The 27,283-nt window shown below is 37.9% G+C and overlaps 2 protein-coding genes across 2 annotated transcripts in view; one reads left to right on the top strand and one right to left on the bottom strand.

The window, feature by feature from the left end:
* Nucleotides 1-20,587, bottom strand: part of LOC129762392 (uncharacterized) — a 36,289-nt gene extending 15,702 nt beyond the window's left edge. Inside the window, exons 1-5 of the mRNA XM_055760618.1 lie at nucleotides 20,208-20,587; nucleotides 19,844-19,991; nucleotides 19,607-19,780; nucleotides 19,394-19,530; nucleotides 18,156-19,323 (exon numbers count right to left, since the gene is read on the bottom strand). Coding sequence (XP_055616593.1) covers nucleotides 18,156-19,323; nucleotides 19,394-19,530; nucleotides 19,607-19,780; nucleotides 19,844-19,991; nucleotides 20,208-20,407 — 1,827 coding nt within the window. The 5' untranslated portion in view covers nucleotides 20,408-20,587. The remainder of the gene's footprint in view (nucleotides 1-18,155; nucleotides 19,324-19,393; nucleotides 19,531-19,606; nucleotides 19,781-19,843; nucleotides 19,992-20,207) is intronic.
* LOC129762393 (uncharacterized) lies at nucleotides 1,431-7,849 on the top strand. The gene is made up of 3 exons (XM_055760619.1): nucleotides 1,431-1,719; nucleotides 6,069-7,278; nucleotides 7,376-7,849. Exons 1-3 carry the CDS (start codon nucleotides 1,703-1,705, stop codon nucleotides 7,415-7,417), a joined length of 1,269 nt encoding a protein of 422 aa, XP_055616594.1. The 5' UTR covers nucleotides 1,431-1,702; the 3' UTR covers nucleotides 7,418-7,849.
* Nucleotides 20,588-27,283: the final 6,696 nt, after the last annotated feature.

Genomic DNA, 27,283 nt, shown 5'->3' with positions numbered 1-27,283 from the left:
CGGTAGCAATCTTGACGATATTTTTTAGAAAATTATTTTACTCGCAAAGCTAATACTAACACTTCCATCAACCACAGCATCGGTCGAACTAAGTATTTCTGTTATTCGTATACTGAAGACCTACTTAAGATCAGCGATGGGAGAGGAGCGACTCGAAAAGTTAATACTGAAAAAAGGATTTGGAACTGTAGAGAGATGCGTCAAAATTAGAGATTTAGGTATAATTCTTGATTCGAAACTCACTTTTGGCGAACATTACAATACAATGATCAATAAAGCGGTTTCATGAAAAGATTTAGTTACAATTTTAGTGATCCATACACAATAAAAACATTGTATATAAGTTTTGTAAGATCAATTTTAGAATATTGCAGTGTTGTATGGGCACCCTATCAAGAACTGCACTCCAATCGAATAGAATCAGTACAAAAACAATTTTTATTATTTGCCCTGAGAAAGCTAGGCTGGACAACATAACCCCTTCCCCCATATGAAGCTCGTTGTATGTTAATAAATATTGAAACACTTGAGAAACGCAGAGAAAATGCCACAATTTCATGTTTAATTGACTTAGTTTCACACAGGATTAGTTCTGAAAACTTACTTGAAAATCTAAATTTGTATGCACCCACACGAGCCTTGCGGGCACGGAATTTGTTCAAACCAACTTCATTTCGAACTTTATATGCTATGAATGGTCCACTTAATAGAATGATGAGAACGTACAATAAGTACAGTAATGTAATCGATGTGACAATGACGAAGACATTATTGAAAAAGTCATTGACTGAAAGATCATTGTATTCGTGAATTACAGCTTTGTCATTGATGTTTGCTGCGTTGCATTTTGTAATTCATTATTAATACAAAATACATGATACATCTAATAATTGATTTTCATAAATATAGCTATAAATTATTCAAGTATATTGTAATTGTAATGTAATGTATGTAATTGTTGTCTACTATAGTTTGATGAAATAAAGAAATAAAGAACATAAAATGCTCCTTGTGCTCCAACTTTACAGTAATTTTTTGGGAAACATAATTGATCGATTTGCCCATCGCATAGAACGAAGAATATCATTACTGTATCGCCAGAAGAAATCTATTTAAAAAAAAATAATTTGTCCCCGAAAACATGACTGCAATATTATATTTGAGAAATGTCCTATCATACTCTAGTGCGCACCTAAACAATATTATATTGAATTTATATACAACATATACCAACTACGTTGAGTAGTTGAAAAACCTTTAAAATCATCCGCTTTCAAAAAATTCAGGAAAACTGGATTAGTGGAATGGTTTCGAAAGTACCAAGCTCTAGAAGCCAAACTAAAAGGTCTGATTAAAGCAAAAAAGCGTGGATATTGGCGGCGTTACGGAACCGTTTGGTACATCACGCCACTCGGGTCCGCCAACCTACGGTCGACAACGTGGAGCGTGCAGCGTCAGCAGTATGCAGTCATAAGAGGGCCGCGAGCGCATGGCTCGCCCTCTTTTTCGCTGTGCAGTTCTTGTGGAGCACCGGTGGTGCCGTGTGATTAGTGATAAGTGAATAAATTGTTGAAAGTAGTTAGTTTTTAAAAGTGTTTGCATATCACGATTCCCATAAGTGGTGTCAGAAGTGGGATCGTGAGGTGTTAAAATAGTGGAAGATCCCGCCGCACGAGTAACCAGCCGTCGAAGGATCACCCGGATGCTGCAAACACAACCGTAAGTGAATTACTTTTCAACATCTAAAACTCTATTATCAATCATGCCGGAAACAAGAGCCAGTGAACTTGAAGCACTCAAAACAGAGCTTGAACAGCTCCGAGCATTGGTAGTGGCCAGGGAGGGCAACAAATATGCCATCCCCGACCCTATTAAAAATATGTCGGAATTTTCCGGAAATAAAAAGGAATTGGCAAGTTGGCTCAAGGAAGTCAACGAGCTTTACGAAATGTTTAAAATAAAAGGCGAGAACGGGCAACCCGACTCGCTTAGCTCGATATATTTGCGGGCAATAAAAAATAAAATCAAAGGGGACGCTCGCGTGATATTATGCGCAAATGGTGATCCCGATACCATTCACGGTATCAAATCGGTTCTCATCGAACAATATGGGGACCAGAAGGACTTCGCCACTAATTTGTCGGCGATGTTCCATTTGAAGAAAGGAGATAAGAATCATTTGAGATTCTTTAATGAAATCAAAGAAATTAACACTAGGCTAAAAGCCAATCTATCCTCGAACCCGTTATCGGCTCGAGAGGTAGTTGATGTGATAACAATCACACGATATTTGGACAACATCGGAGAGCCCCTGGCCTCCATTATCAGGCAATCGAAACCAAAATCTTTAGAAGAGGCATACCAGGCTGTATGCACTAATCAAAACGCGGAAAGTAGAACGAAACCCGCAAAACAAATTTTCAAACAGCACAGTAACCCTAGTAGCAGTGGTTCTGGTGGCTATAATAATAACAACAACAGCAACAGCTCTTACAGAGCATATGCCAAAGAAACGAACGCAAAAACTGCATTCAAACGACCGATTCAGCAATTTAAACCGCGCGTGGAACATAACACCAACGAGGTTGACGTGGATAGTGATGATGATGATGACGATGATGACAATAACGCGACCGAGTGCGAAGTGCAAAATACACGCGAAGTAACTTTTCACAGAGGAGAGGAAGACCAGACAATAACTTGAACAATTTCATTCCTTACATTCGCTACCGATCTAACAAGGGAATCTTAAAATTCTTGATAGACACAGGTGCGAACAAATCGTATATGAATCCAGAACATGTGGCAAACGCAAAAGTGACTGATCAGCCAGCCATCGTCACGAACAAAAATGGAAAATTTATTTTGGATAAAGTGGTGCACGCGAATCTTTTTCCGAAAGATGTCAACAGAGCACTACCATTTCATGTGTTTAAATTTCATAAATTTTTTTGACGGGCTCATAGGGTACGAAAACTTAGCAGCCTTGAAAGCCGTGATCAATACAGATAAACACGAGTTGATTATTGGGAAATCTACGTACCAATTTTACCGGTATTTACCTTCTTCCATGAATTTTCACGAAAATTTCGAAACTTTCATGAAAATTCCAACTTTACAAGATGGAACGTTTCTAATCGAAGATGAGCTTAACATTACTGCAAATGTTTCAGTCCAACCGGGACTTTACTTGGCAAAGAATAATAGTGCGATGGTTCATGTACATTCAAAAGGCCTACCGAAGCCTATATTGTCGAAACCATTCGAAAATAAAGACTTTCTTATAAAAACCGATAATCCAAAAGAGAATTTGAATTTCCCTGCGGATCATCTAAATAAAGAGGAGGTCAAACTTCTTGCAAAGACCTTACAGCCATTCAAAAGCATCTTCTTCCAGGAAGGTCAAAAACTTGCCTTTACACATCAAGTAAAGCATAGAATAGAGACCACCGATAACAAGCCAATACACCAAAAGACATATAAATATCCGTACCATCTAAGAGAAATAGTGAGTGAACAAATCCAAAAGATGTTGGATACAGGCATTATTAGAGAGTCTTCATCTGCCTGGACTTCTCCTATTTGGGTCGTACCTAAGAAGGTCGACAACTCAGGTGCGAAAAAGTACCGCATAGTGGTAGATTACAGAAAATTAAATAAAATCACACCGTCTGATCGGTATCCAATACCGGAAATCAGCGAAATTTTGGATCGTCTAGGAAATGCGCAGTATTTCTCTGTGCTCGACCTGGCCAGCGGGTTCCACCAAATAGAGGTAGACCCAGCTGACATCCCAAAAACGGCGTTTAACGTCGATCATGGGAAATACGAATTTGTGCGGATGCCGTTCGGATTGAAGAATGCGCCCGCAACATTCCAACGCCTGATGGATTCGGTATTACGGAAACATTTAGGTATTAGATGTTTCGTCTATATGGACGACATCATAATTTTTTCCAGCTCTTTGGAAGAGCACATGAAAGACATTCAAAAGGTTTTAAAAACTCTAAAGGAAGCAAACCTTAGAGTTCAGTGTGACAAGTCGGAATTCCTTCGTAAAGAAGTTGAATTCCTCGGTCACGTGGTTACTACGGAAGGGGTTAAACCTAATCCCAAGAAGGTTGAAGCAGTGAAAAACTGGCCTCTTCCGAAAACCCCGAAGGAACTAAAATCCTTCCTTGGAACAATTTCATACTATAGAAGATTCATTCCCGACTTTGCTAAAATCGCAAAGCCGATGACAAGTGTGCTTCGTGGAAAAACCAAATCCATAGAAATTACTCCGGAATATGAAAAAGCCTTTACTGAATTGAAAAATATAATGAGTTCGGATCTCTTATTGCACTACCCCAATTTTGACGAGCCGTTCGTTTTGACTACGGACGCGTCAAACTTTGCGATCGGGGCGGTCCTCACACAGATAGTGAATGGAGGTGAAAAACCCATTGCCTATCTATCAAGAACATTGACAAAGGCGGAAGAGAAATATTCTGCCACCGCCAAGGAACTGTTAGCTATCTATTTTGCAGCTAAAAAGTTCCGGCCATATCTGTATGGTAGGCAGTTTACCATATACACAGATCATGAGCCTCTTACTAAGGAAATCAAGTTAACAGATGCTACAGGACGAGTGACTCGCCAACGGCTATACCTGGAGCAATTCGATTTCCAGTTGGTTTACAAAAAAGGAAAACAAAATGTAGTGGCCGATGGTTTATCCCGGATACCACGAGCTGACGAATCTGAACTAAATATTCAAACCGTTTTGCAAAACGAGCTTTATGAAAATGACCCGATATATGGACCAGAAATAATTAACAAGTTTAGGAATCAGCTGATAATTAATGTGTCAAACGATCCTAGAAAATCGGCTCACATATTTTATTCTATATTTTCAGGTTACAGCAGGCATACTTTCAACCGTGGAGAATATTCCGAAGATGAAATCCGAAACATTCTTAAAAGTTATCTTTCCCCGACCATATCCAATGGTATATTCGCTCCCCTAGAGATTGCACAATTGTGTTCTAAAATAATGAAAGATCAATTCAAAGGCATGAAAGTACAATTTTGCAATCTAAAACTCCCTGATCTTATTTCTAAAACTGATCAAGAGGAATTTATTCGTAAGAGCCATAATTTTAACCACAGAAGTTGGAAGCTCACATACGAGGAGATTCGTCAGTCAGTTTTCTTCCCCGATATGATTACGAAGATCAAATCATTCGCAAAAAATTGTGAGGACTGCAAGTTCGCGAAATACGAACGACGTCCCTTCAAAATTCCAATAACTCGAAGAGCATACGACAAACCATTAGAGAACATTTTCATTGACGTGTACGTCAAGGAGGGTGAAAAATTCCTTACCCTTGTTGACGCATTTTCCAAATTTGCCCAAATTTTCAAAATCCAGAATGAAACGGCGGATGAGCTGATCGAAGTAATTACAAAATACTTTAAAATTTTCGGCCTACCAAAAACTATAACATGTGATCAAGCCACATCTTTCAGAAGCTCAAAATTCAAAACCTTTCTCCAAAATCAAAATATTGATATACACTTTGCCAGTACTAGTAACAGCAATGGCATTGTCGAGAGATACCACAACACGCTTTTAGAAATGTACATGTCAAACAGGAGAAAACTTGAAGAACTAACCTTATACGAAGGGCTCTCCATAGTAACTGCCCTATATAACGATACCAAACATTCAACTACGAAATTAAGACCTAGGGATATAATTTTTGGAAATTCTCATTCATTGAACCCGGAGGATATAAATACACAGAAAGCAAAAATAATACTAACTGCCAGGGAAAATATTGCGTTAGAAGCGAGGACACACAATCAGAAAAATGAAAGTCAAAACAATAAAGAATATGAAAACCTCACCATCAGTGAAGCTTTAGTTAAAGGGAAAGGAAAGCCGACCCCTTACACCAATAGATTTAGGCCAATTAAAATCCAAAGTCAAACCAGCAAAACTGTAACAGATGAAAAGGCTATCAAAATTCACAAATTAGATATGAAAAGAGCTAACTAAAACAACACTTTATATTTTCTTGCAGAATACTGTGGCTCCTTACGCTGGTAGGGATGGCCACTTCAGACTTGAGAATTCATACCCTGGATCAGAGTCCGATCATTATAGTTCCGTTAGGACCCGCTAAAATAAGCACTAGTTCTCTGCGAATTGTGCACCCCATAAACTTGACCTCAATTGGAACAATTGTAGAAAGCTTTAACGCCGTTTCTATGGAGAGATTGTCGAATCAAACGCCTTTTAAGTCAATAGTTAAAGCAAAATTAGACAAAATAAACTTGAGTTACAACCGAATAAAACCACTACGTAGGAGAAAACGATGGGAATCTCTCGGAAAGGCCTGGAAATACGTATCGGGAAGCCCTGATGCAGACGACCTTAAGATTATAAATTCGTCATTAAATTCATTAATTAGCGAGAATAACAAGCAAATAAGAATCAATAGTGCTTTCGATTCACGAATGAGCAACATTACAAAAGCAATTAACGTCATACTGGAAAATGAGGAAAATGTAATACATTCCTTAGAGGGCTTTGATGTATTAGAATTAATATTCAAAATTGATGAGCTATTATACCACTTAGACATAATCGAAGAGGCGATCACATTAGCGAGACGGAGTATCCCAAGCAGCCGCATCATTCACCTCGACGAATTGGAAACCATTCATCATTCCCTCATTAATGACGGTTTCGGGCTTAACTCGGTCGATAGCATACTTAGTACTGCCAATGCCTACGCAGTATTAAACAACGAAATTTTCATGTACATACTGAAGATACCCAGGATCAAAAATGTACAGTACACCCTCAACTTCATTGAACCAGTCATTGTAGATCACCACAGAGTCCACCTACAAACACAGTTTTATTTGAAAGGACAGAAATCATTCATGTTAAAAAGCGCTTGTTCCAAAGCCAACGCCATGTTTATATGTTCCTCAACGGATCTAGAACCTTTGACGGGTTGTATGCAACAATTGGTCTCCGGAAATACAGCAGAGTGTCCCATAGAACGCACCTACGGAAACAAAACTATTCGGAAAATCAATGATGGCAATATAGTCGTCAATGCAATCAATGTAACACTTTCGTCAAACTGTTCAGTCACCCAACGCACTCTACAGGGGTCGTTCCTAATCCAATACTCAAACTGTACACTGAAATTGGATGACGAGGAATATGTCAACACAAACATGGAGATACAGCCGTTCATACCTACCACGGGATTGAAGGTAAATCCAACCAAACTATTTAACCACATTCCGTTGGAACATTTACAGGAGTTACATATGGAACAGCGTAACCATATCACACACCTTAACCTGACAGCCGAAAACCTCCATTGGAAACTTCATTTCCTGGGATGGATAGCATCCGTAATCTCATCAACTTTACTAATCTGCATACTGGGTTCATCCATAATCATCGTTTTGAAATTCGCCGCCTGGAAGACACTCCTTACCAACAGCAAACCAGAAGTCATCGAACAGGATACCATCGCATCAACCGAGGCCCATCCCGAGTCCAGAGAGGTACCGCTGATACTTCAGCAGTAGACGAAAGCCGAGGACGTCTTTCAGCTAAGGGGGAAGCCGTTACGGAACCGTTTGGTACATCACGCCACTCGGGTCCGCCAACCTACGGTCGACAACGTGGAGCGTGCAGCGTCAGCAGTATGCAGTCATAAGAGGGCCGCGAGCGCATGGCTCGCCCTCTTTTTCGCTGTGCAGTTCTTGTGGAGCACCGGTGGTGCCGTGTGATTAGTGATAAGTGAATAAATTGTTGAAAGTAGTTAGTTTTTAAAAGTGTTTGCATATCACGATTCCCATAAGTCGGAAATTCGTCAATGGTTTGTCAAGGGAGACCGCTATGAGTACTCTTTGGAATACGGCTAGGAGAATGCGTGGCTGGAACCATACCAATGAAAGTGAGGAATACTCTGACCGTTGGATTTTCAAATTTGCAAGGAAGGTTTGTCCCGATTCTGTTCCTGCACAAAGCGTCGTACGCGATATTCCGCTCCAATGCGATTATGAGAATTTTTCGATGGTAGAATTCTCAATTGCCCTCCTCTCATGTAACAATTCAGCTCCGGGGTCGGACAAGATTAAATTCAACTTGTTGAAGAATCTTCCCGACTTGGCAAAACAGCGTTTGCTGAACTTGTTCAACAAGTTTCTGGAGCTGAATATTGTCCCGCATGACTGGAGACAAGTGAGAGTGATAGCCATACGAAAACCCAACAAGCCGGCTTGCGATCACAACTCGTATAGGCCGATTGCAATGTTATCCTGTATTCGAAAATTGTTAGAGAAAATGATTCTACTTCGTTTGGACAAGTGGGTCGAAACGAACAATTTGCTGTCAAATACGCAGTTTGGCTTCCGCCGAGGTAAAGGGACGAACGATTGTCTCGCGCTGCTATCTTCTGAAATCCAAATCGCATTTGCTCGCAAAGAACAAATGGCTTCCGTTTTCCTCGATATCAAAGGGGCATTTGATTCAGTTTCCATGGAAATTCTCTCAGAGAAGCTTCATAATCGTGGACTTTCACCAATTCTGAATAATTTCCTGTACCATTTACTGTCAGAAAAGCACATGAATTTCTCTCATGGCAACTCAAAATCTTCTCGTTACAGTTTTATGGGCCTACCGCAAGGCTCCTGCCTAAGCCCCCTCTTGTACAGTTTTTACGTCAATGATATGGATGATTGTCTAACTAGAGACTGCACGCTGAGACAACTTGCAGACGATGGAGTTATTTCCATCACGGGTACTAATCCCGTCGCTCTGCAAAAGTCGTTGCAAGATACCATGAACAATCTGTTCACGTGGGCCCTCAAGCTGGGTATCGAATTCTCTACGGAGAAAACTGAAATGGTCGTTTTTTCTAGGAAGCACGAACCCGCCCAATTCCAGCTTTACCTATCCGGCAAAACGATCCAACACTCTATGTTTTTCAAATACCTGGGTGTATATTTTGATTCTAAATGTACCTGGTGGAGACACATTGCGTATTTGAAACTGAAATGCCAGCAAAGAATCAATTTTCTCCAAACAATAACCGGAACATGATGGGGTGCCCATCCAGGAGACCTCATTCAGTTGTACAAAACAACGATATTGTCAGTGTTAGAATATGGCAGTTTTTGCTTCCGATCAGCTGCCAGGATTCATATTCTCAAGCTGGAGAGGATACAATATCGTTGCTTGCGTATAGCCATGGGGTGTTTGCATTCGACACATACGATGAGTCTCGAAATTTTGGCCCGCTTACTCTTCGGTTCACAGAATTATCCTACAGATTTCTCATCCGTTGCAAGATCATGAATCCATTGGTGATTGATAACTTCGAAAATCTACTCCAGCTGACTCCTCAGTCAAGTTTTATGTCTTTATACCGTGAGTACCTTACCCACGACGTGCACCTTTCACCAGGCATCTCCAACCAAGTTTGCTTCCCATACTTTTGCAATTCCTCTGTCATTTTTGATCTGTCCATTGGAATAAAAATCCATGGAATCCCAGATCATCTACGCTCCGATTCTATTCCGCCGATATTTTCGGCAGAATATGGGAAAGTTAGATCTGATAAAATGTTCTTTACTGACGGTTCATTCATAAACGGGTCCACTGGCTTCGGCATCTTCAATGAAAATTCCAGTGCCTCTTTCAAACTCAAAGATCCTTGTTCCGTGTATGTCGCTGAACTGGGTGCGATATATTACGCATTAGGGATCATTGAAACATTGCCCATCGACCACTATTTTATTTTTTCAGACAGTCTCAGCTCAATAGAGGCAATCCGCTCAATGAAAGTTGATAAACGCTCATCTTATTTCCTAACAAGAATAAGACATCTATTGAGTGTTTTGGTCGAAAAATTATTCAAGATTACCTTAGCATGGGTTCCCTCTCATTGCTCGATTCCGGGGAATGAGAAAGCGGACTCGCTAGCTAAGGTGGGCGCTTCAGAAGGCACACTTTTTAAAAGGCAAATTGCCTATAATGAATTTTTTCACATTCCTCGTCAGGACACACTCGTTAGTTGGCAGCGCATGTGGAGTGAAGATGAGTTCGGTCGTTGGTTACACACGATTATCCCTAAGGTTTCGACGAGTGCTTGGTTTAAGGGATTGAATGTAGGTCGTGATTTCATTCGCGTGATATCTCGGCTCATGTCCAATCACTACAACCTAAACGCGCATCTCTATCGCATTGGGCTCGCAGCAAACAATCTTTGTAATTGTGGCGATGGCTACCACGACATCGAGCATGTTGTCTGGTCGTGTATCCGGTTCCATGCTGCTCGCTCTCAGCTCTCTAGAGCACTGAGAGCACTAGGCAGACAATCGGATATCCCCGTCCGGGATATCTTAGGTAGCCGTGATCCTGATCTTCTGCTTCATCTATACCTGTTCCTCAGAAACGCCGATGTCAACGTTTAATGATGTTTCCTTCGTTGTGTCCCTGTTTCAAATCCCTCCTATCCGATCTATAAACTTTTACTTAGTCGCGGCAATACATACACACACTCTTTACAGATACACGGGCCAAAGGTTGTGCAGTCCACTGATCATTCAACAAGAGCCAAAGGATGTACCGCTCATGACAACTCTATACGAGCTGATGATTGCGCCGGCTAGTGACCATTCTATCCTGGATTCCTCGAGTCGAGAAGACGCACCACGCTAGATATGGGGTACATACTAGGGGGGCGTTGCTGATTAATGGTCAGCTGCATCCCAATAGGAAGTATCCCGTGTCGGGCACACGTACAGAGCATTGGAGACAGCAACATCCCAATTACGAAAACACTTGTAATACTAACCTCGAGCAGACCGCGAGTAATCGGTTACATATTACTAACATAGATAATAAGAAAAACTGTCAAAATATTGAACTCCGGCCCCGTCAGGCTAACGCCATATGAGCCTTGATAAAAATATATATTTTGGAAAAAAAAATATACCAACTACGCACGACTATGAAAAATAACTCAAAATTAGAATTAGACTCGGAAATGCTTGAAATACGCTGAAACACGGAATAATTTAGCCAATACATTGAAATTCTTGCATAAAGAAAACAATATTCGAGCATTCATTAACCTCCATTTTGAAATTTTGAGTATAAATTTTGGGTCGCCGTGTAAGTGCACATCTAGTCAATTTACTCACGAGACGCCACTGATCTCGATATCAGAGATTCTTTTTTTTTTTGTTTTTGAGATATGATTTTTCAAATTTAACCAGTGGTCCGAAAAATCATTTTTCCACTTTTATCCAAAAATGACTTTTTTCAAAAAAACATAACATTTGAACTACTGAACCGATTCAGTTGATTGACATATTAACATATTAAATTGAAGCCAATGAACCTAGCCTTTTTTTAAGAAAATATCACACTTGGGTTAAGGTTGAATTCTAGTAGCATAGGTCTAGTCTAGTCACATAGGTATGTTGAACGAAGATTTAAAACATGTTAAATCCATTGCTTTTGCAACTTGAATATTTTTTCATAAAAGGCTAGCTTATGGGCTTTAATTCGATATGCCGATCATCTAAATCTTTGGAAAAAATCATTTTTGGGGAAAAATGGAAAAAAATGATTTTTCGGACCACACTAAAATGGAAATGAGCACCCTAATAAAAAAGACGGGTGGGTAATGTCGGGGACATAACCGGAGTGACGTAGGACTATACAAAGGGGACAGCTTTTGTTAAATATATATTTTAAATATATTGTTTTATTTTCTTCTCCTACGTGAATACCTACCTATCTACCTGAAAAATGGATTAGTTTACTATTTACTCTTTATGAATATGTTGATGGTTCTGAAAAGAACCTTTGGTGTTGTGTTTTTGTTATCACTCGATATTCCCATCTTGTTCGGTTAAACCTTCCTGTTTAGCTATTGCGTTTGCCACTCGCCACAGCTTTCACAGTTGGAAAATTTCTTCCCATCCAGCTTCTGATTTCCCATCCGGGTTTTCTGATTGTCGTGAGCAGCTTTGCAAGCCAACTCGAGCACTCCGACGGACGAAACTCTATAATCGCTGTTAGGTATACTGGTGCTCCGGCACCAATCCGTTCGGCCTAGTTACCCTTGCGGAGCAATCAGTAAATGCGACCAACAGGGAACTGGAGACCTGCACGGTTCGAGTGAGACTTTGCCTTTCCCTTAACTTGTCCTCCTTTGTTACGTCCACGATGCCGATGCCGTACAACCACACGGGTTTACGGTTTGAAAGAAAATAAGATATTTTTTTGGGGTCCGCGTGTTTTATACTCTAGCGGTACACACTCACAGGATAGAGACAAATCGGCAGACTCAGCCAGAGGGGCGAGTCCAACGAGACGAACGAATGAGTGTTAAAAGGGAGCGATGGCAAAAAAATACATTCATTACGATTTGTTCGCTCGTTGGATTCACATGCAGGCTAAAAAGGATCCTTTCCAGGATCACAAAATTATCTTCAATCTAAAGAGTTTATTGTTTTGTTATCACTCGATATCCCCATCTTGTTCGGCTAAACCTTCCTGTTTAGCGATTTGTTGCCACTCGCCACAGCTTTCACAGTTGGAAAATTTCTTCCCATCCAGCTTTGTGACATGTTATACAGTAAATTACATTCAAAGCGACGTGCCGAAGCGCCACTCAGTGTCGCATTGGAGGCGATTTTAACCTGTAATTGAACATTTGCGATGACAGTGGTACAGTGTCGACTTTCAATGTGGGGTCATAATTTGGATCTCTATGTTTACAAAAATGTCCAACTAAATATGTCGCATTACATGTCCGTCCAATTAGCTAAATGTCGAACTAATTGTAAATTACTGTACTTTCAATCTGGAAACAATTTAAGAATTGGTGAAAATTGAATAATCAGGAAAGTCCCCAACTATCAATAAGCTCAGAACAACTGCCAAATTCACATACTCATCAGATCCTGGCAAACAAATTATGAAAAAATCAATTTGTGTTTTATAATTATTTTGGATAATGTTTTAGAAAGCATTGAACTGTATTTCCTAAACTCTTTTTTGGAAGGTTTAATGGCCCTGAAAAGCGCCTTGTTTTATGGAATGGTTCCAATTTAGAAAACTTAGTACTCGTGGTTTTGAAAAAAACCATTTCGAACGCCCTCGATGCCGCCTTGTTCTGGATTTGCCACCAAAGCAGTTTGTATAAAGAACAAACTTTTTTCTTCTGCTACCTGATGCCGTTTTGCGATTGCGTTTGCCACTCGCCACTCACTGCAACTGCCTGTTGTCTTGACGTCCACAGAACCGAATGTGTTCTGTTCCGAATGCGGGTTTTCTTATCGTCGCGAGCAGCCTTACCAGCTAACTCGATCACGCCGGCTAGGTGGACTGGTGCACTGGTACTAACGCGCTCGGCCTAGCTACCCTTGCGGGGAACTCCAGATCAACACGGTTCGAGTGGGATTTTGCCTTTCCCTTCACTTTTCCTCCTTTACCATGTCCAGACATGGCTGCTTGGGTTGGTTTGTTGATGTGTTGTGATGCGAACCGATGTGGTGTACGGTTTGAATGAGAATGATCGTTACGGAAGGAAGGAAGGTATTGTATTATAGAGACTTTAAACTTTTTCAGTTCATTCGTCTCTAGCCTTGAGAAAGGCCCTTTGAAAACTCTACTCTACTCTACTCCAGCGCCACCACCTCCACCCTCCTGCCTTGAGAAAGGCACTCGATCCCTCGCCGTCCAGCCCGTCCAGCAACGATGCTGTCCAGTCGGTGTCCACACAAAGAATGATCGTTACGGAAGGAAGGAAGGAAGGTATTGCATTATAGAGACTTTAAACTTTTGCAGTTCATTCGTCTCTAGCCTTGAGAAAGGCCCTTTGAAAACTCTACTCTATTCTACTCCAGCGCTACCACCTCCGCCCTCTTGCCTTGAGAAAGGCACTCGATCTCTCGCCGTCCAGCCCGTCCAGCAACGATGTTGTCCAGTCGGTGTCCACACAAAGAATGATCGTTACGGCAGCGGAGCGGGGATTTTTAAGCTGACTGGCTGGCTCGAGAATTACGCATGTGTGAGACTGCGACCAATGTTTCGTTAATTTTTTTCTTTTTCCTTTCCAATCGTGCTTCATTGTATTTCGCTGCTGCTCTGGTTGCCCGTTTTGGTCGGTACGATTTGAGGAGCACAAAATGGACCAATCAAAAATGGGCACATAGTGCATTTGGACAATGCTTGATATTTCACAATTATTCAATTATTTATCTTAAGAAAAATGAAATGTCATTCGTTATGATAGATGCGTAGATATATTTCCTATCAATTGATGCAAAATGGGCGCTGGACAGCGTCGCCTCACGACCTGTTGAACACTATTACATTGTAACGGATAGTCTTAGCTCTGTCGAAGCTATCCGTTCAGTGAGGCCGGAAAAGCACTCGCCGTACTTCCTTTAGAGAATACGAGAAATTTTGAGTGCTTTATCCAGACGCTGTTATGTCATTACCTTTGTCTGGGTCCCTTCACATTGCTCAATTCCGGGTAATGAGAGGGCTGACTCATTGGCAAAGGTAGGTGCAATTGAAGGCGATATTTATCAGGGTCAAATCGCCTTCAATGAATTTTATTCTTTAGTTCGCAAAAATACCATCGCTAACTGGCAACGCAAGTGGAATGAAGATGAATTGGGCCGGTGGTTTCACTCGATTATCCCTAAGGTTAGCCTCAAACCGTGGTTCAAAAGTCTAGACTTGAGTCGGGACTTTATCCGCACCTTCTCCCGACTCATGTCCAATCACTGTTCGTTAGATGCACTACTCTTTCGTTTCAATCTTGCCAGCAGCAATCTCTGCGTGTGTGGCCAAGGTTATCACGACATCGAGCACATTGTTTGGTCGTGCGAGGTGTATCTGGTCGCCAAATCGAATTTAGAAAACTCCCTTCGGGCCCGAGGAAGACAGCCCAATGTGCCGGTGAGAGATGTGTTGGCTCGGTTAGACCTTGATTACATGTCCCATATATATGTTTTCCTTAAAGCTATAGATCTTCGTGTGTGATTGTCCCTACATCCTTATACCCTCCTTTCCTTCCTTTGCGGGTAATTCGTCCCCTTGCTATAAATAGTAGAATAAGTTGAAATGTAAATAAACTATAGATATACGAATAGATTTAAGAATTGAGTGCTCATCAACATTGTTACAATTTCCTTATATCCCATCCTTCTCCTAAAAATATGTCACCCTTCTAAACTCGAGTACACCGCGAGTAATCGGTTTTCCACCTTACTAACCATAGATGTAAGCAAATTGTTTCTATATATATATAGTTTTAAAAATATATTTAAGAATTCGGCTCCTTTAAACTTAAGTAACTGAGCCTGTAAAAATAAACGAATTAAAAAAAAAAAAAAAATTGATGCAAAAACCTTTGCGATCTATTAAGAAATGCTCGAGTTATAAGCGTTCCAAATCTTGCATTTTTTCCTACTTGTTCAGTGCCTAGATTTCCATTTCACCCCCTATATCTTCCGGTTAGACGTAGAGTTAACAACAACATCTAAGCCAGGATAACCCAGCAACATAAACAACGAGCCACTCAACATCATCACTCCATTTCTTAATATAAACAGAAAACCGCTTAGCTAGCCGATGGATAAATAATGCCAAGAATCAATTAGTGAAATGATAAACAATCTCACGGTCATCGCGAAAGAATAAACAATCCCACGATCAGGATTAGACACGAATATCGCGTCTTACTAAAATCTGTTATAAATATCAGGGCAAATGAATTGTAAGTTCAGTATTAGTATTAAGATAGAAGTGAATAAACGCACAGTGGTGCAGTAAAAAGAAAGAAATTGTTTTTTTTATTTAGTTTTAGAGTATAAGATTTAACTGTAGTCCTACGTCAAAAAAAAAAAATAAAACAATACGGGTCTAATGTTTTGCGATAAAGAACAAAACTAGCACTTTTCATGCAAATCTAAGAACCACTATATCTATTTGGCATGGAATGGCTGTACAGGTCGGACTCGATTTTAACAGACTCGATTATATGTGATTGGATTATATACAATTGTGGACTCGATTATATACAGTTTAGAATTTTTTTTTATATTTCAAATATGACTTATTTCAAGAAGGAATGTAGGGGGTCTTCGTAGCCACTTGGTTACGTGTTCGCTTACTAAGCGATCGATCGTGAGTTCAAACTCAGGGCCCTCAATTGACCATCTTTGTGTTGTTATAGAATAACTACGTCCATGCAACCATCATCAGCGATGGAGATCGATCCACGGTGGAACAAAGATCGATTTATCCATACAACTGCTTTGCTCTGCAAGAAACATCGAGCTGCTGTTCTATAAATAACACAACAATGATCAATATCAACTGTCTCCGCTGTCCGGTCTGCTGAACAATGGAAGAACAGATAGAATACCCTTACGCCTAAATGGCTACTACAGTGTAATTTACCATAATGTAATGGAAGAGTAAAACCTAACGCCTAAATGGCTACTACTTCTACTGTGTAATTTACAATTTATAGAAACATAAACATATGTACATGTACACGATAAAAACCCGGCTCTGTTACAGATAAAATGCTATTGAGCCTGATAAATAAATAAATGGGATAAACAAAAAAAGAAGAAATGTAACCTTTCAACGTTAAGGTGAAATTTAAGTGGCTATTAAATCATGATTTTTGATGATTTTGCTTGAATTTTCCACAGGAATTGTTCAGATCGATATTGCAGCCAAATTAAGAAAGATAGAAATTTCGATGCCAAAGAACAATTTGTAGAGCAGTTAGAGAGCTTGAATTGAATTGATAGAAGCTAATATATTAATATAGTTTAATATATTTTTTAAAGATAAAATCAATAATAACACATTAAAAATTATTAACTTTTAAGTTTTTCACTCCCAAAATGTTATTGAAATCCGCTAATTCAGATGTTCCACTACTATATCCAATGTTAAATTTTCTAATCTTTTAAATGAACGCAACATAATTGTCTTCCGTAGTGTACTTTTTACTGTAGAGCCAGTTCGAGGCAACAGAAACAAAAAAAAGTTCTATAACTCTGTCATTGTTGAAATTCGTACATATGCGTAGGATTTTTTTTCATTAAATATGATCGTCTATCACCTTCTGAGAGAATATGAGAGAATTAAAATTATTATTTTTCATATGAGAAATGTGTTTTTTGACTTTAAGGAGATGAATCAAAAATGAAATGCTTCTTTTTTATTCAAAAAACGAATAAAAACAATTTTTTTGCCTCAAAATATATATGCAGGATTCGATTATATACAGTGAAAAGAAATCAAAAACTGTATATAATCGAGTCCGCCCCGTATTACGAAGATCCAGGAACACTATTACCATAATGGAAGTGACATTTTCCAACATGTTTTTTTTATACAATTCAGTCAATTAATCATCGAAATATTAGTGAGAATCTTCAAAAACAGAGTTCGAACCGCTAGATAAAGTATATTTTGTATGCTTTTGAATTAAAATAGAGTATGTATTCGCCAATTTCTGCACGTTGGTGACATATTTCCTCCGAAATTGGTACTCACCCTATTTATCCTTTAAAAAAAAGCCCAATCATAAAAACGAACCACTTGAAACAAGTGGCCCGATAACGCTTGATCATAAATAATCCCATAATGCAGGCATAATATAAACGGTCACATGAGAAAGGTTTCAACAATCAAATCATTGTTCCGTCTTAGAGTGAAAATTGAAGAAAAAAGAAAGGAGATTGATGCATCTTCTAGGAATCCAAATTTATGGGTATTGGTCTCGGATTTTCCGACTTCCATCGTCTGCAAATGGAATGTAAATTAACTATAGTTTATAGTCACCACATTTTCCTTCATTTCTTGTCAACGGATCTTTTGTTTGGTAGAGAATTTGGATTCAGTCAAAACAATAAGTAATTTATTAGGGGTTAGTAACATAAAAAGGAAACAAATTAACGCGAGAACAAACAGCAATTGTGTTAGTACTCTATAGCATCTTTTCATCTTCATCCAAGTAATTGATTACCCGATTGGTAAGCGCCAGCAAGGCCACATGCTTCTCTTTTTCTTTGGTACTTACATCGAATAAAACCGGTTGGTATTTGACATCCGCAGTAACTTTGCTCGCCATCTCCTTCTTCTGCTGTTCCTCCTTTTCCTTGCGTTCCTTCTCAAGTTTCGCCCGTTCCTGCTTCACGCGCAGCTCTTTTTCTCTCACTTCCATCAGCTGCATATTTAGGGTGATCGATTTTTTCGGATGCTTCAGCACCACTTCCTTCAAGTTGGGATTACTTGTCGGGCTAGCCTTCACCAGCTCGAAGTCATCGACTCCTTCGACTTCATCCAGCAGCAGCTTCATCTCCTTGCTCAACGCTTCGACGCCTTCCAACCGGACCGGATGGGTCAGATACTTGGCCCACTTGATCCGCTCGTCAACAATTTCTTTCGCGTCCTTCCACTGGACGCTGTCCACGTTACCGAAGTCCGGATACTGCACCCTCAGCTGGTCACCGTTCACGGCCAGCACTTTGCCCCGGTAGTATCCACCCTGGAAGGGCGCAAAAATAACGTCATCTACCTTGGGGGCTTCCTTCAAATGACTTGCCCTTTCGGCCGCTTGGTAGATCTGGTTTGCCAGCTCACAGTAATCGCTAGGTTGAGCGTTGTTGTGATAGATGAACACAACCCCGGACGCGAGCGAGGATGTAAGCTTCACGAGGGATCCTTGGGGTGGGAATTTTCCCGGTTGCAGTGTGCGCTCTTGGCTAGTGCCATTGCTGACGCTTTTCCTCGACTTGAGGCGCATCAGCGCCATCTTGCTGCTCATCTGGCTAACCTGACTCGAAACTTCCGAATTGGATTGATTCAGTGGATTCGTGTTGGAGCTGGAAGAGGCATGCTCCGGGGTAGAGTCGCTACCCGAAGGCTGTTGGATGTCGGATTGCTGGTTGGGTTTTGTATCGGTGCTATTTTTTTGTTGTTGTTGTTGTTGCTTCTTTTTCTGGTTTTGATTTTTGACGTTCGTTTGTTTGTTCGGAGTGTGGTTCCGGGGTCCATTCTGGGCTTGATTGAACTGATTCTGCTGCTGATGTGGCTGCATTTGTTGCTGCTGTCCATAATTTGGAGGTGAACTGAATTTATTTTCCTCCCTTTGCTGTGGGGAAACCCCATTGAGTGCGAAGGTATTTTTGGAAGCCGTTGCCTCCTGAAGCATTCGTTTGTTAGAGTAGGAAATTGGAACTAGGCGGCTATAAAAGTAAGGGAAAACCAGCCAATAAAGCCAAACTAAATTTTTGGCCAGAAATATGAAATACTCACGGCATGCAAACCACTCTGTGTTTTGTCCAATCCGAACGCTGGCACGAGGTATCGCAGTAATATGCTCCACACTGGCACTCAAAGTTGGGCATTTTGGTGCAGAACCAACAACCAAGCGGAAACGGTGGCATCAATTCCTGCGAATTGGATGTACATCATGCAGACGCTATGAACTTCCGGACATACTACAACAATAATTAGAAAAGAACTCACCGATGGCAACTGAACGAGATCCGCAGAATGAAACAAGCCACTATTTGATACATTATTTCCAGGGGAATTTCTTTCATTACTCGTATTGTTAGATGTGTTATTATATTTTGGATTGTTATTTTGGTGGCGATTTGTGTTGTTAGCACGGCCACCTTCTTTGTTCTCGTTAAACTTCTGCAAAAGAAATTAATATTAGAGAAAAAAAATCTCCGACTTCAATGAAAAGAGTTCACTTACCCCCGAATTATTTTTTTGAGATTTGTGAGATTTGAGATCATTTTGGTTCCCATCGGAACCATTGCAAAATCGTTCCGATATTAATGCATGCTCCACCGTCCGGAATAAAGGGTAGTTCCTAAGTTCATCGATTGCCGCCGGAGCGCAACTATTATTATAAAAAAAAACAACTGTATAAGCATATAGACTCAAAAAGAAGTGCAATTGTTCCCGAAGCGTTCACACATACTACCAACTAGAGAATTATGCTGACTTAGCATAAGTTCAAAAAAAAAAAGAGCTTACGAATGCTTCTTGGATTTCCACCAAGTTGCGGAATCAAGCCAAATCAGCGCATTTCATTGTTTCCATGGGACACACTTACGCTTCGTTTTCGTACTGGACAAAGATCAGCGACGAGTTGAGGCCTGGCCGGCGTATTTCCCTGATCGGGCCACATCGCAGCGCAATGTCATACACCACACTGTCCAACGTGCTGGAATCGTTCAGTACGATCAGAACCCGGCCCGGTTGGATGCGGTTCTCGTTCGTTTTATGGATGCGGCTGGTTTCGGCACGAGACATTGCACTTTGATTTTTAGATTGATTTAAACCAGAGATGCTCGATATAACACAAGAAGGCAAGGCAGTATTTCTAGCTGGAAAGAAAATCTTTCAAAGGACCACTTTAGTTTGACACGGTGCACAGGAACGGACACAACACCGTAGCGAGAAAATACCACACTTTCCGAACGATCGCAAGAGACTGAACTGCGTTATTTCGTAACGCCCTAAGGTAATCGGGTGTGTATCCGCGTTGACGGCATTGAGCTTCGTATTACGAAATGGGGGAGTAGGCATGACAATATGGGTTTGCAGAAGAAATGAACCCGCTTTTAAAATAAAAATTATGAATGAAAATTATTTTTACCCAACCAAATTAGTACTCTGTGTAAATGAAAATCACTTTTGCTTGCAAGTAGTGAAAAAATATCATACACAAACTGTGTCTAAAGGTAATTTTGTATTATAATGGTAAGTTTTGATGAGAATATCTGAAAATTCATAAAAAATATTTTAAATTAGGGTCAGAACAACGTACTTCTAGTAGGTAAATAACGCCAAGAAAAAAATTTCATACAAATTTTAGCAATATAAAACTGCCTTAGGGTCGACTAATCTGATGGAGAATAGTTGGCCTCATACAAATTGATATCGTATCCAGATGTCGACACCATTCCGGCGTCAACGCCAATATAGAAGGTGCGCTGAATTTTGTCAAGATTTATAAATGTTTTCCTGGATGGGAAAAACCGGAAAAACAGTGCTAAAAACAGGGTGTCAGCACAGCAGTGGAACTCCATACAATTCACTGACTAAAAAGTGTCCACATTTTCATCGCTTGTTTACATGAAGAATATATTTTTTTCAGGCACACTTGATTTGAGAGTGTATGGATTTCTAGCTGTCTTGACGCAAGGTCTTTAATGAAAAATGATAAGAAGGTTTATATAAACATGTTTATAATTACATAAGTTATTCAAATATTAATATTGCCCTTCTTTATCTATTCAGTGCAACTTTATCAAAATTTGAAAGAGAAATTAAAAACGAATGTTTTTTTCAATATTTTTTGAGATGGTTATTAATAATCCATGATTACCTTTACTTTATTATTTACCCCCCATTATTTTTTAATTTTTCCTGCTTTTCGTTCTTTGACCTATTATTTTGACAATTCAATTTGAGAGGTTTAATATTGCGACAAGATAGAAATTTGGTGTGAAAGAGCGAATTGTGGAAAATTAAGTGGCAAATTTTCTAAGCTTTATAATTATAGTTTTTCTGTAGTATCTAATTTCTGAGTTTGTTTGAATAACCGATTGAAGTTGATTCATAGAACAATAAGATTTCATTTGATATGTCGATTTTTTGAAATCGACTCAATGGTTGAAAAGTTTTGGAAGAAATCTTACTTACTTAATCAGCAAAAGGCCCCACTGGCATGTGCTGTACAAAAAAGTCGTCTCCATTCACATGATTCTATTTTTTTTATTTTTTCCAATTCTTAACTTTCAAACTTATTTCATATCATATTTTTCTATTAATCCGCAAACATGCCTAGTAGTAACTTAAAAAACCAAACCCATAAACGACAAAAAGAGTCTTCGATTGTATATGTTATATCATCCACTATTCAAGGAAGTTAATGATACTTATATTTTCTAGCACTAACCCAAATGCAGTAATCCTAATTATTATTATGGACGCACTAAAAGACATGAAAAACAGCAAGAAAAACGCGAACTTTGAAATTTTTGAACTATTGCAGTATCATTTCAGCCATCCCATGCCAAACTGATATAGTGGTTTTCAGATTTTCGTGAAAATGGGTAGCTTGTTTTCGTTATGGTAAAACATTGAACCTGTATTATTTTTTTTGGGTGATTCGATTTGTTACACTTTTCCCAAAAATGACCTTTATCAAAAACTCATAACTTTTGAACCACTAAGCCGATTTAGATGATCGACACATCAAATTGAAGTTAATCAGCAAGTCTATTTCGGAAAAATATCAAACTTGCAAGAAATTTGATTTTTTTTCGCAATTATTGATTGTATCCATTTTTTATAGTTTACATGGTTCCGGGACCAACGAAAACTGAGGTTTTTTCACACATTTACATCTTTTACTCAAATCAGATGTATTCGTCTTTCTGTTTTGAGTTATAATGGATAAATCAAATTAAAGCCAATGAGGTAGAATTTTTTGGAAAAATATTGTACTTGCGAAAAAAATTAATTTTGTTTTCGTGATTAATAATTGTATCTGTTTTTTTTTATAGTTTACATGTTTTCGGGACCAAGAGCGCTATATTTTTAATATTTTTTCCTGAAATCTGATGATTTTTACTTAACACATTAAAAAATCAGAGATGTGTTCTTTTTCGTTCTTGAGCTATGATATTTCAAAGTTCTGTTTTTAAGCTTCCTTCGATCATCCTATGCGACTAGATTTTTTTTATATACATATATATATATATATATATATATATATATATATATATATATATATATATATATATATATATATATATATATATATATATATATATATATATATATATATGCGAAATTTTTTGCAAATGTGAGACTTCTATTAACTATGTTGATTATCTGAATCGGTTCAGTAGATCAAAAGTTATGAATTTTGGAAAAAAAGGAGGAAAATGTTTTTTTGAACCATCGGTTAAATTTGAAAAATCATAATTTAAAAACGAAGAAGAACACATTTTTGGATATGTTATCTAAAAAATCCTCAGCTTTCGAGAAAAACATAAAAAAATAAAGCGCCCTTGGACAATGAGAATTGTAAAGAACAAATACGATCAATAATTTAAAAAAATATATTTTTTTTGCAAGTGTAGAATTTTTTCAAAAAATGGCTAGCTAAGTGGCCAATTTGATATGTCGATCATCTGAATCGGTTTAGTAGTTCAAAAGATATGAATTTTTGAAAAAAGTTAGTTTTGGCAAAAAGGGGAAAAACTATATTTTTCGAACCACCCTAAAATGGAATGGGATCTTGTATTTTGCGATAATGAACAAAAATTACCAATTTACACGAAAATCTGAGAACCACTATATAGGTTTGGCATGAAATATATATAACACTAAAAAAAATATAGTTTGGTGGTAATTTCCCCGGCAACTAAAAATATCATTACTAGAAACTAAATGATGTTAATGTTTCATTACCTTGTGAATTCTAGATACAATACCAACAGAGGGTATTTAAAAAAATGAAAATGGCTTTTTACGGGGTTTGTTCGAAACTGAAAAAAATGAAATTTATTCAGAAATCATATTTTTATGTTGTTTTTAGGCGTACATACATTACCTAGTCATATAATTATTGTATCATTCAATTTATTTCGATAAGAATGCTTTAAAATATTTCAACTAATGCTCTTACCACATTTTATTTGTTTTATTCAATGTCCAGTTTCTATGGCAAAGCTTCATTCGTGAATTACACATTTGTCATCATTGGTGGAATACGATTATAAATGTTGTTATGAATAGCACGGAAAGTTATAATTACAATGGGATTACATATGGGTTTTTTTCATATTGCAATTATAATATTTGTCCACAGCACAGTTGTTATGAATAGCACGGAAAGTTATAATTACAATGGGATTACATATGGGTTTTTTTCATATTGCAATTATAATATTTGTTCACAGCTTTCAGCGGCTATTTATATATTTTATTCAATTTTTAGTTCGTAATTTCTATCCCATTCGCCGTGTTTATCATGATGATGCTAACATTAATAACATTATATACGAACCTCCCACCGTTTTAGAGACATCTTAACATTATGTTCAATTTTTAGAGCGTAAACCATCTGTCAATTTTTTCACTATTTACATTTTCTTGTCACAAATCGTTGCCATTTTTTTCTCTCATGTTCCACTTCTTTTCTCTGACTGACTACAGTTTCGCCGGCACGGTTGATTGCCGTTATGAACCAGCACAAAAAACAAAGCTGCAAATTATGCGCCAGTGGCGGTACCACGATCAAATCATTCCCTGAATAAATCATATCACATTTGCCGAGCCAGCTGGCGGAAGCATATGCATAAAGGTTACTAGGTTATTATTTTCAACGACAACTGTTTATTTATTATACTGCATCAAAAACCTTCGATGAAATCAAATGTAACCATACCAACGTAAGTAATAACATAAACAAATCCAAACTTTTCGTCTTGCCATTCCTCATACGTCTTTTCTAAATAGTGTAAATCTAAGTGGTGCGGACTCAATCCACTTCATTCTCAAGCAAATTCATGCATGTTTTCAAGCGATTTCTTGCAATAAATTCTCAGACCACCGGAGATGCCAGATTTCCAAATATGTTTGTAAATTTACAGACATATCTGTAAAACATTCTTCACATCTATTCATCACATCAAAAATATTTGACTCACCATATGACATTTTTCCATAGTTTTAATACAGAAAAGTTATTATATTTAGTATATATCAATACACATGACGTTAGACCAGCGATACTCAACCTGCGGCCCAGCAGTCCTTCTGGTTGGCCCATCTGGTGTGTATGAACTTTTGCCTTGACATCATTGCAGACGAAAGAGAGGATACGGTTATTCACAATTAATGAAAAATTGCATTCTCTGCAGGTAAGGAAAAATCTTGAACGAAAATTGTCTCTGATAAATATATTCTGTTCTAGATAAGATTGTTTTGCTGAAATGCAAGGAGATTTATTGAAAAATAGTTAAGTTAGGGTCAGGACTATGTCTTCTAAGTATTTAAACAACATCGAATAAAAATTTTCATTCTATTTTTAACAACTTACATTTGCTTTCGGGTCTGCTTATGACGAAATATGGGTTACTGTTCGATATTGTTACGACAGACATGGTTCATGGCCGTGTGGTGATCTAAAACTTGTATAGCCTTGCATGGCGGATGGAAAGTATACACTGCATTTTCTTATAAATTTCATCAACGACAAGACCGCAAGCCTTGGTGGATGTCCAATATATCAACGGTGAAATACTGTTTTTTATAAAAATTAACAACGCGTATGTATGTGTATGTATGTATGTGTAGATCGTTGAAATATTTAAACACATTACAGGACATAAGTTATTAAGTGGTCCGAAAAATAATTTTTTTCCACTTTTTCCCAAAAATGACAAATGAAAATTAATAACTTTTGAATCACTGAATCGATTTAGATGATCGACTTTTTTTAATTGACCTAGCCTTTTATTAAAAAATATTTAACTTGCGAAAAAAATAATTATATTTTAGTAATTATTGATTGTAGTCGTTTTTTATTTTTTTATGACTTTCGACTAGAGGGCGCTATATTTTTTTATATTTTTTCTTGAAAGCTGAGGATTTTTTACACAACATATCTCGATATCAGGGTTGCTATTTTTTCGTTTTTTAGATATGATTTAAAAAAAATCATTTTTCCCCATTTGTCCAAAAATAACTTTCTGCAAAAAATCATAACATTTGAACTACTGAACCGATGATCGCTAGATGATCGATATATTAAATTGAAGCCAATAAGCAAAATTCACACTTGCGGGAAGATTGGATTCTAGTAGCATAGGTCTAGTTTAGTCACATATGAATATTGATCGAAGACTTAAAACATGTTAAACTTACATAATTCTAACTTAAAAACGATAATTATAGCATCTCTGATATCGAGATATGTTAGGTAAATAATCCTCAGCTTTCCATAAAAAATATAAAAAAATATAGCGCTCCTATCTTTAACCGAGAAAACTATGAAAAACTAACTAAATCAATAATTACAAAAACAAAATTCAATTTTTTGCGCAAAAGTAATATTTTTTCAAAGAAAAATAACTCGTAAGCTTCAATTTGATATGTCGATGATATGAATTGGTCCAATAGTTTGAAAGTTATTACTTTTTGTAGTGGGAAAAATGGGGAAACATTGTTTTTCGAACCATCGATTAGTTTTGAAAAATCATATTTCAAAAACGAAAAAAATAGCATCTCTGATATCAAGATATTTTATGTAAAAAATTCTCAGCTTTCAATCCATATTAAAAATAGGATCCATATTATATGCAAGTTAAATATTTCTCAATTAAAGCTCATTGGCTTAAATTTGATATGTCGATCATCTAAATCGGTTGAGTGGTTCGAAAGTTATAAATTTTTGATAAAAGTCATTTGGGAAAAAGTGGAAAAAAATGATTTTTGGGATCACCCTAAAATGGAAATGGGCACCCTAATGACAAAATAAAAAAATTCGAGTTTAATGTTTTGCGATAAAGAACAAAATTACCACTTTTGACGAAGATCTGAGAACCACTATATTAGTTTGGCATGGAATGGCTGTATATATATATATATACAGAATACAATCTTACGTGCATCGTGATGTACAAAGTATTAATGAATATGTGAAAATTAACGTTAAAAGACATTTCTATAGATCTGCACACTTTTACAGACTTTTCCACATTTTTAACAGACATTCACATGTTTTTACAGACTTTTTTTAAAAATCGTCTGGCAGCTCTTCCTTCCACTTTTTATCGAATATTTCCAAATCGCAGGAGTAAACATTTACGTGACTCTTACTTTGTTTGTTTTTATTACGTTCGGAAAAACGTTATGACAAAGAGAGGGGACATTAAAAATGCGTTGCTCAGTGAAAGGCTGAGATGGTCTTTTAGAGATGCAATGGTTAATTAAACAATTGACGGAAAAATGTAGTTCGTTCATTTTATAATTTTACTTATTTTTGCCCTTGACAACAATACCTCTTTTATAGTGTTGATTATCATAAGAAAAATAACACTCCTGGTAGTGCGGACTGAATCAAAACGGCTGTCAAAAAAGATCCAATTGAAATGTCAAAAAAGATCC

Source organism: Toxorhynchites rutilus, chromosome 1 (assembly GCF_029784135.1).
Source record: "Toxorhynchites rutilus septentrionalis strain SRP chromosome 1, ASM2978413v1, whole genome shotgun sequence".
NCBI classification, from domain to species: Eukaryota; Metazoa; Arthropoda; class Insecta; order Diptera; family Culicidae; genus Toxorhynchites; species Toxorhynchites rutilus.
The sequence above is the reverse complement of the archived record's forward strand: the minus strand, read 5'-3'. Positions and strand labels throughout refer to the sequence as shown.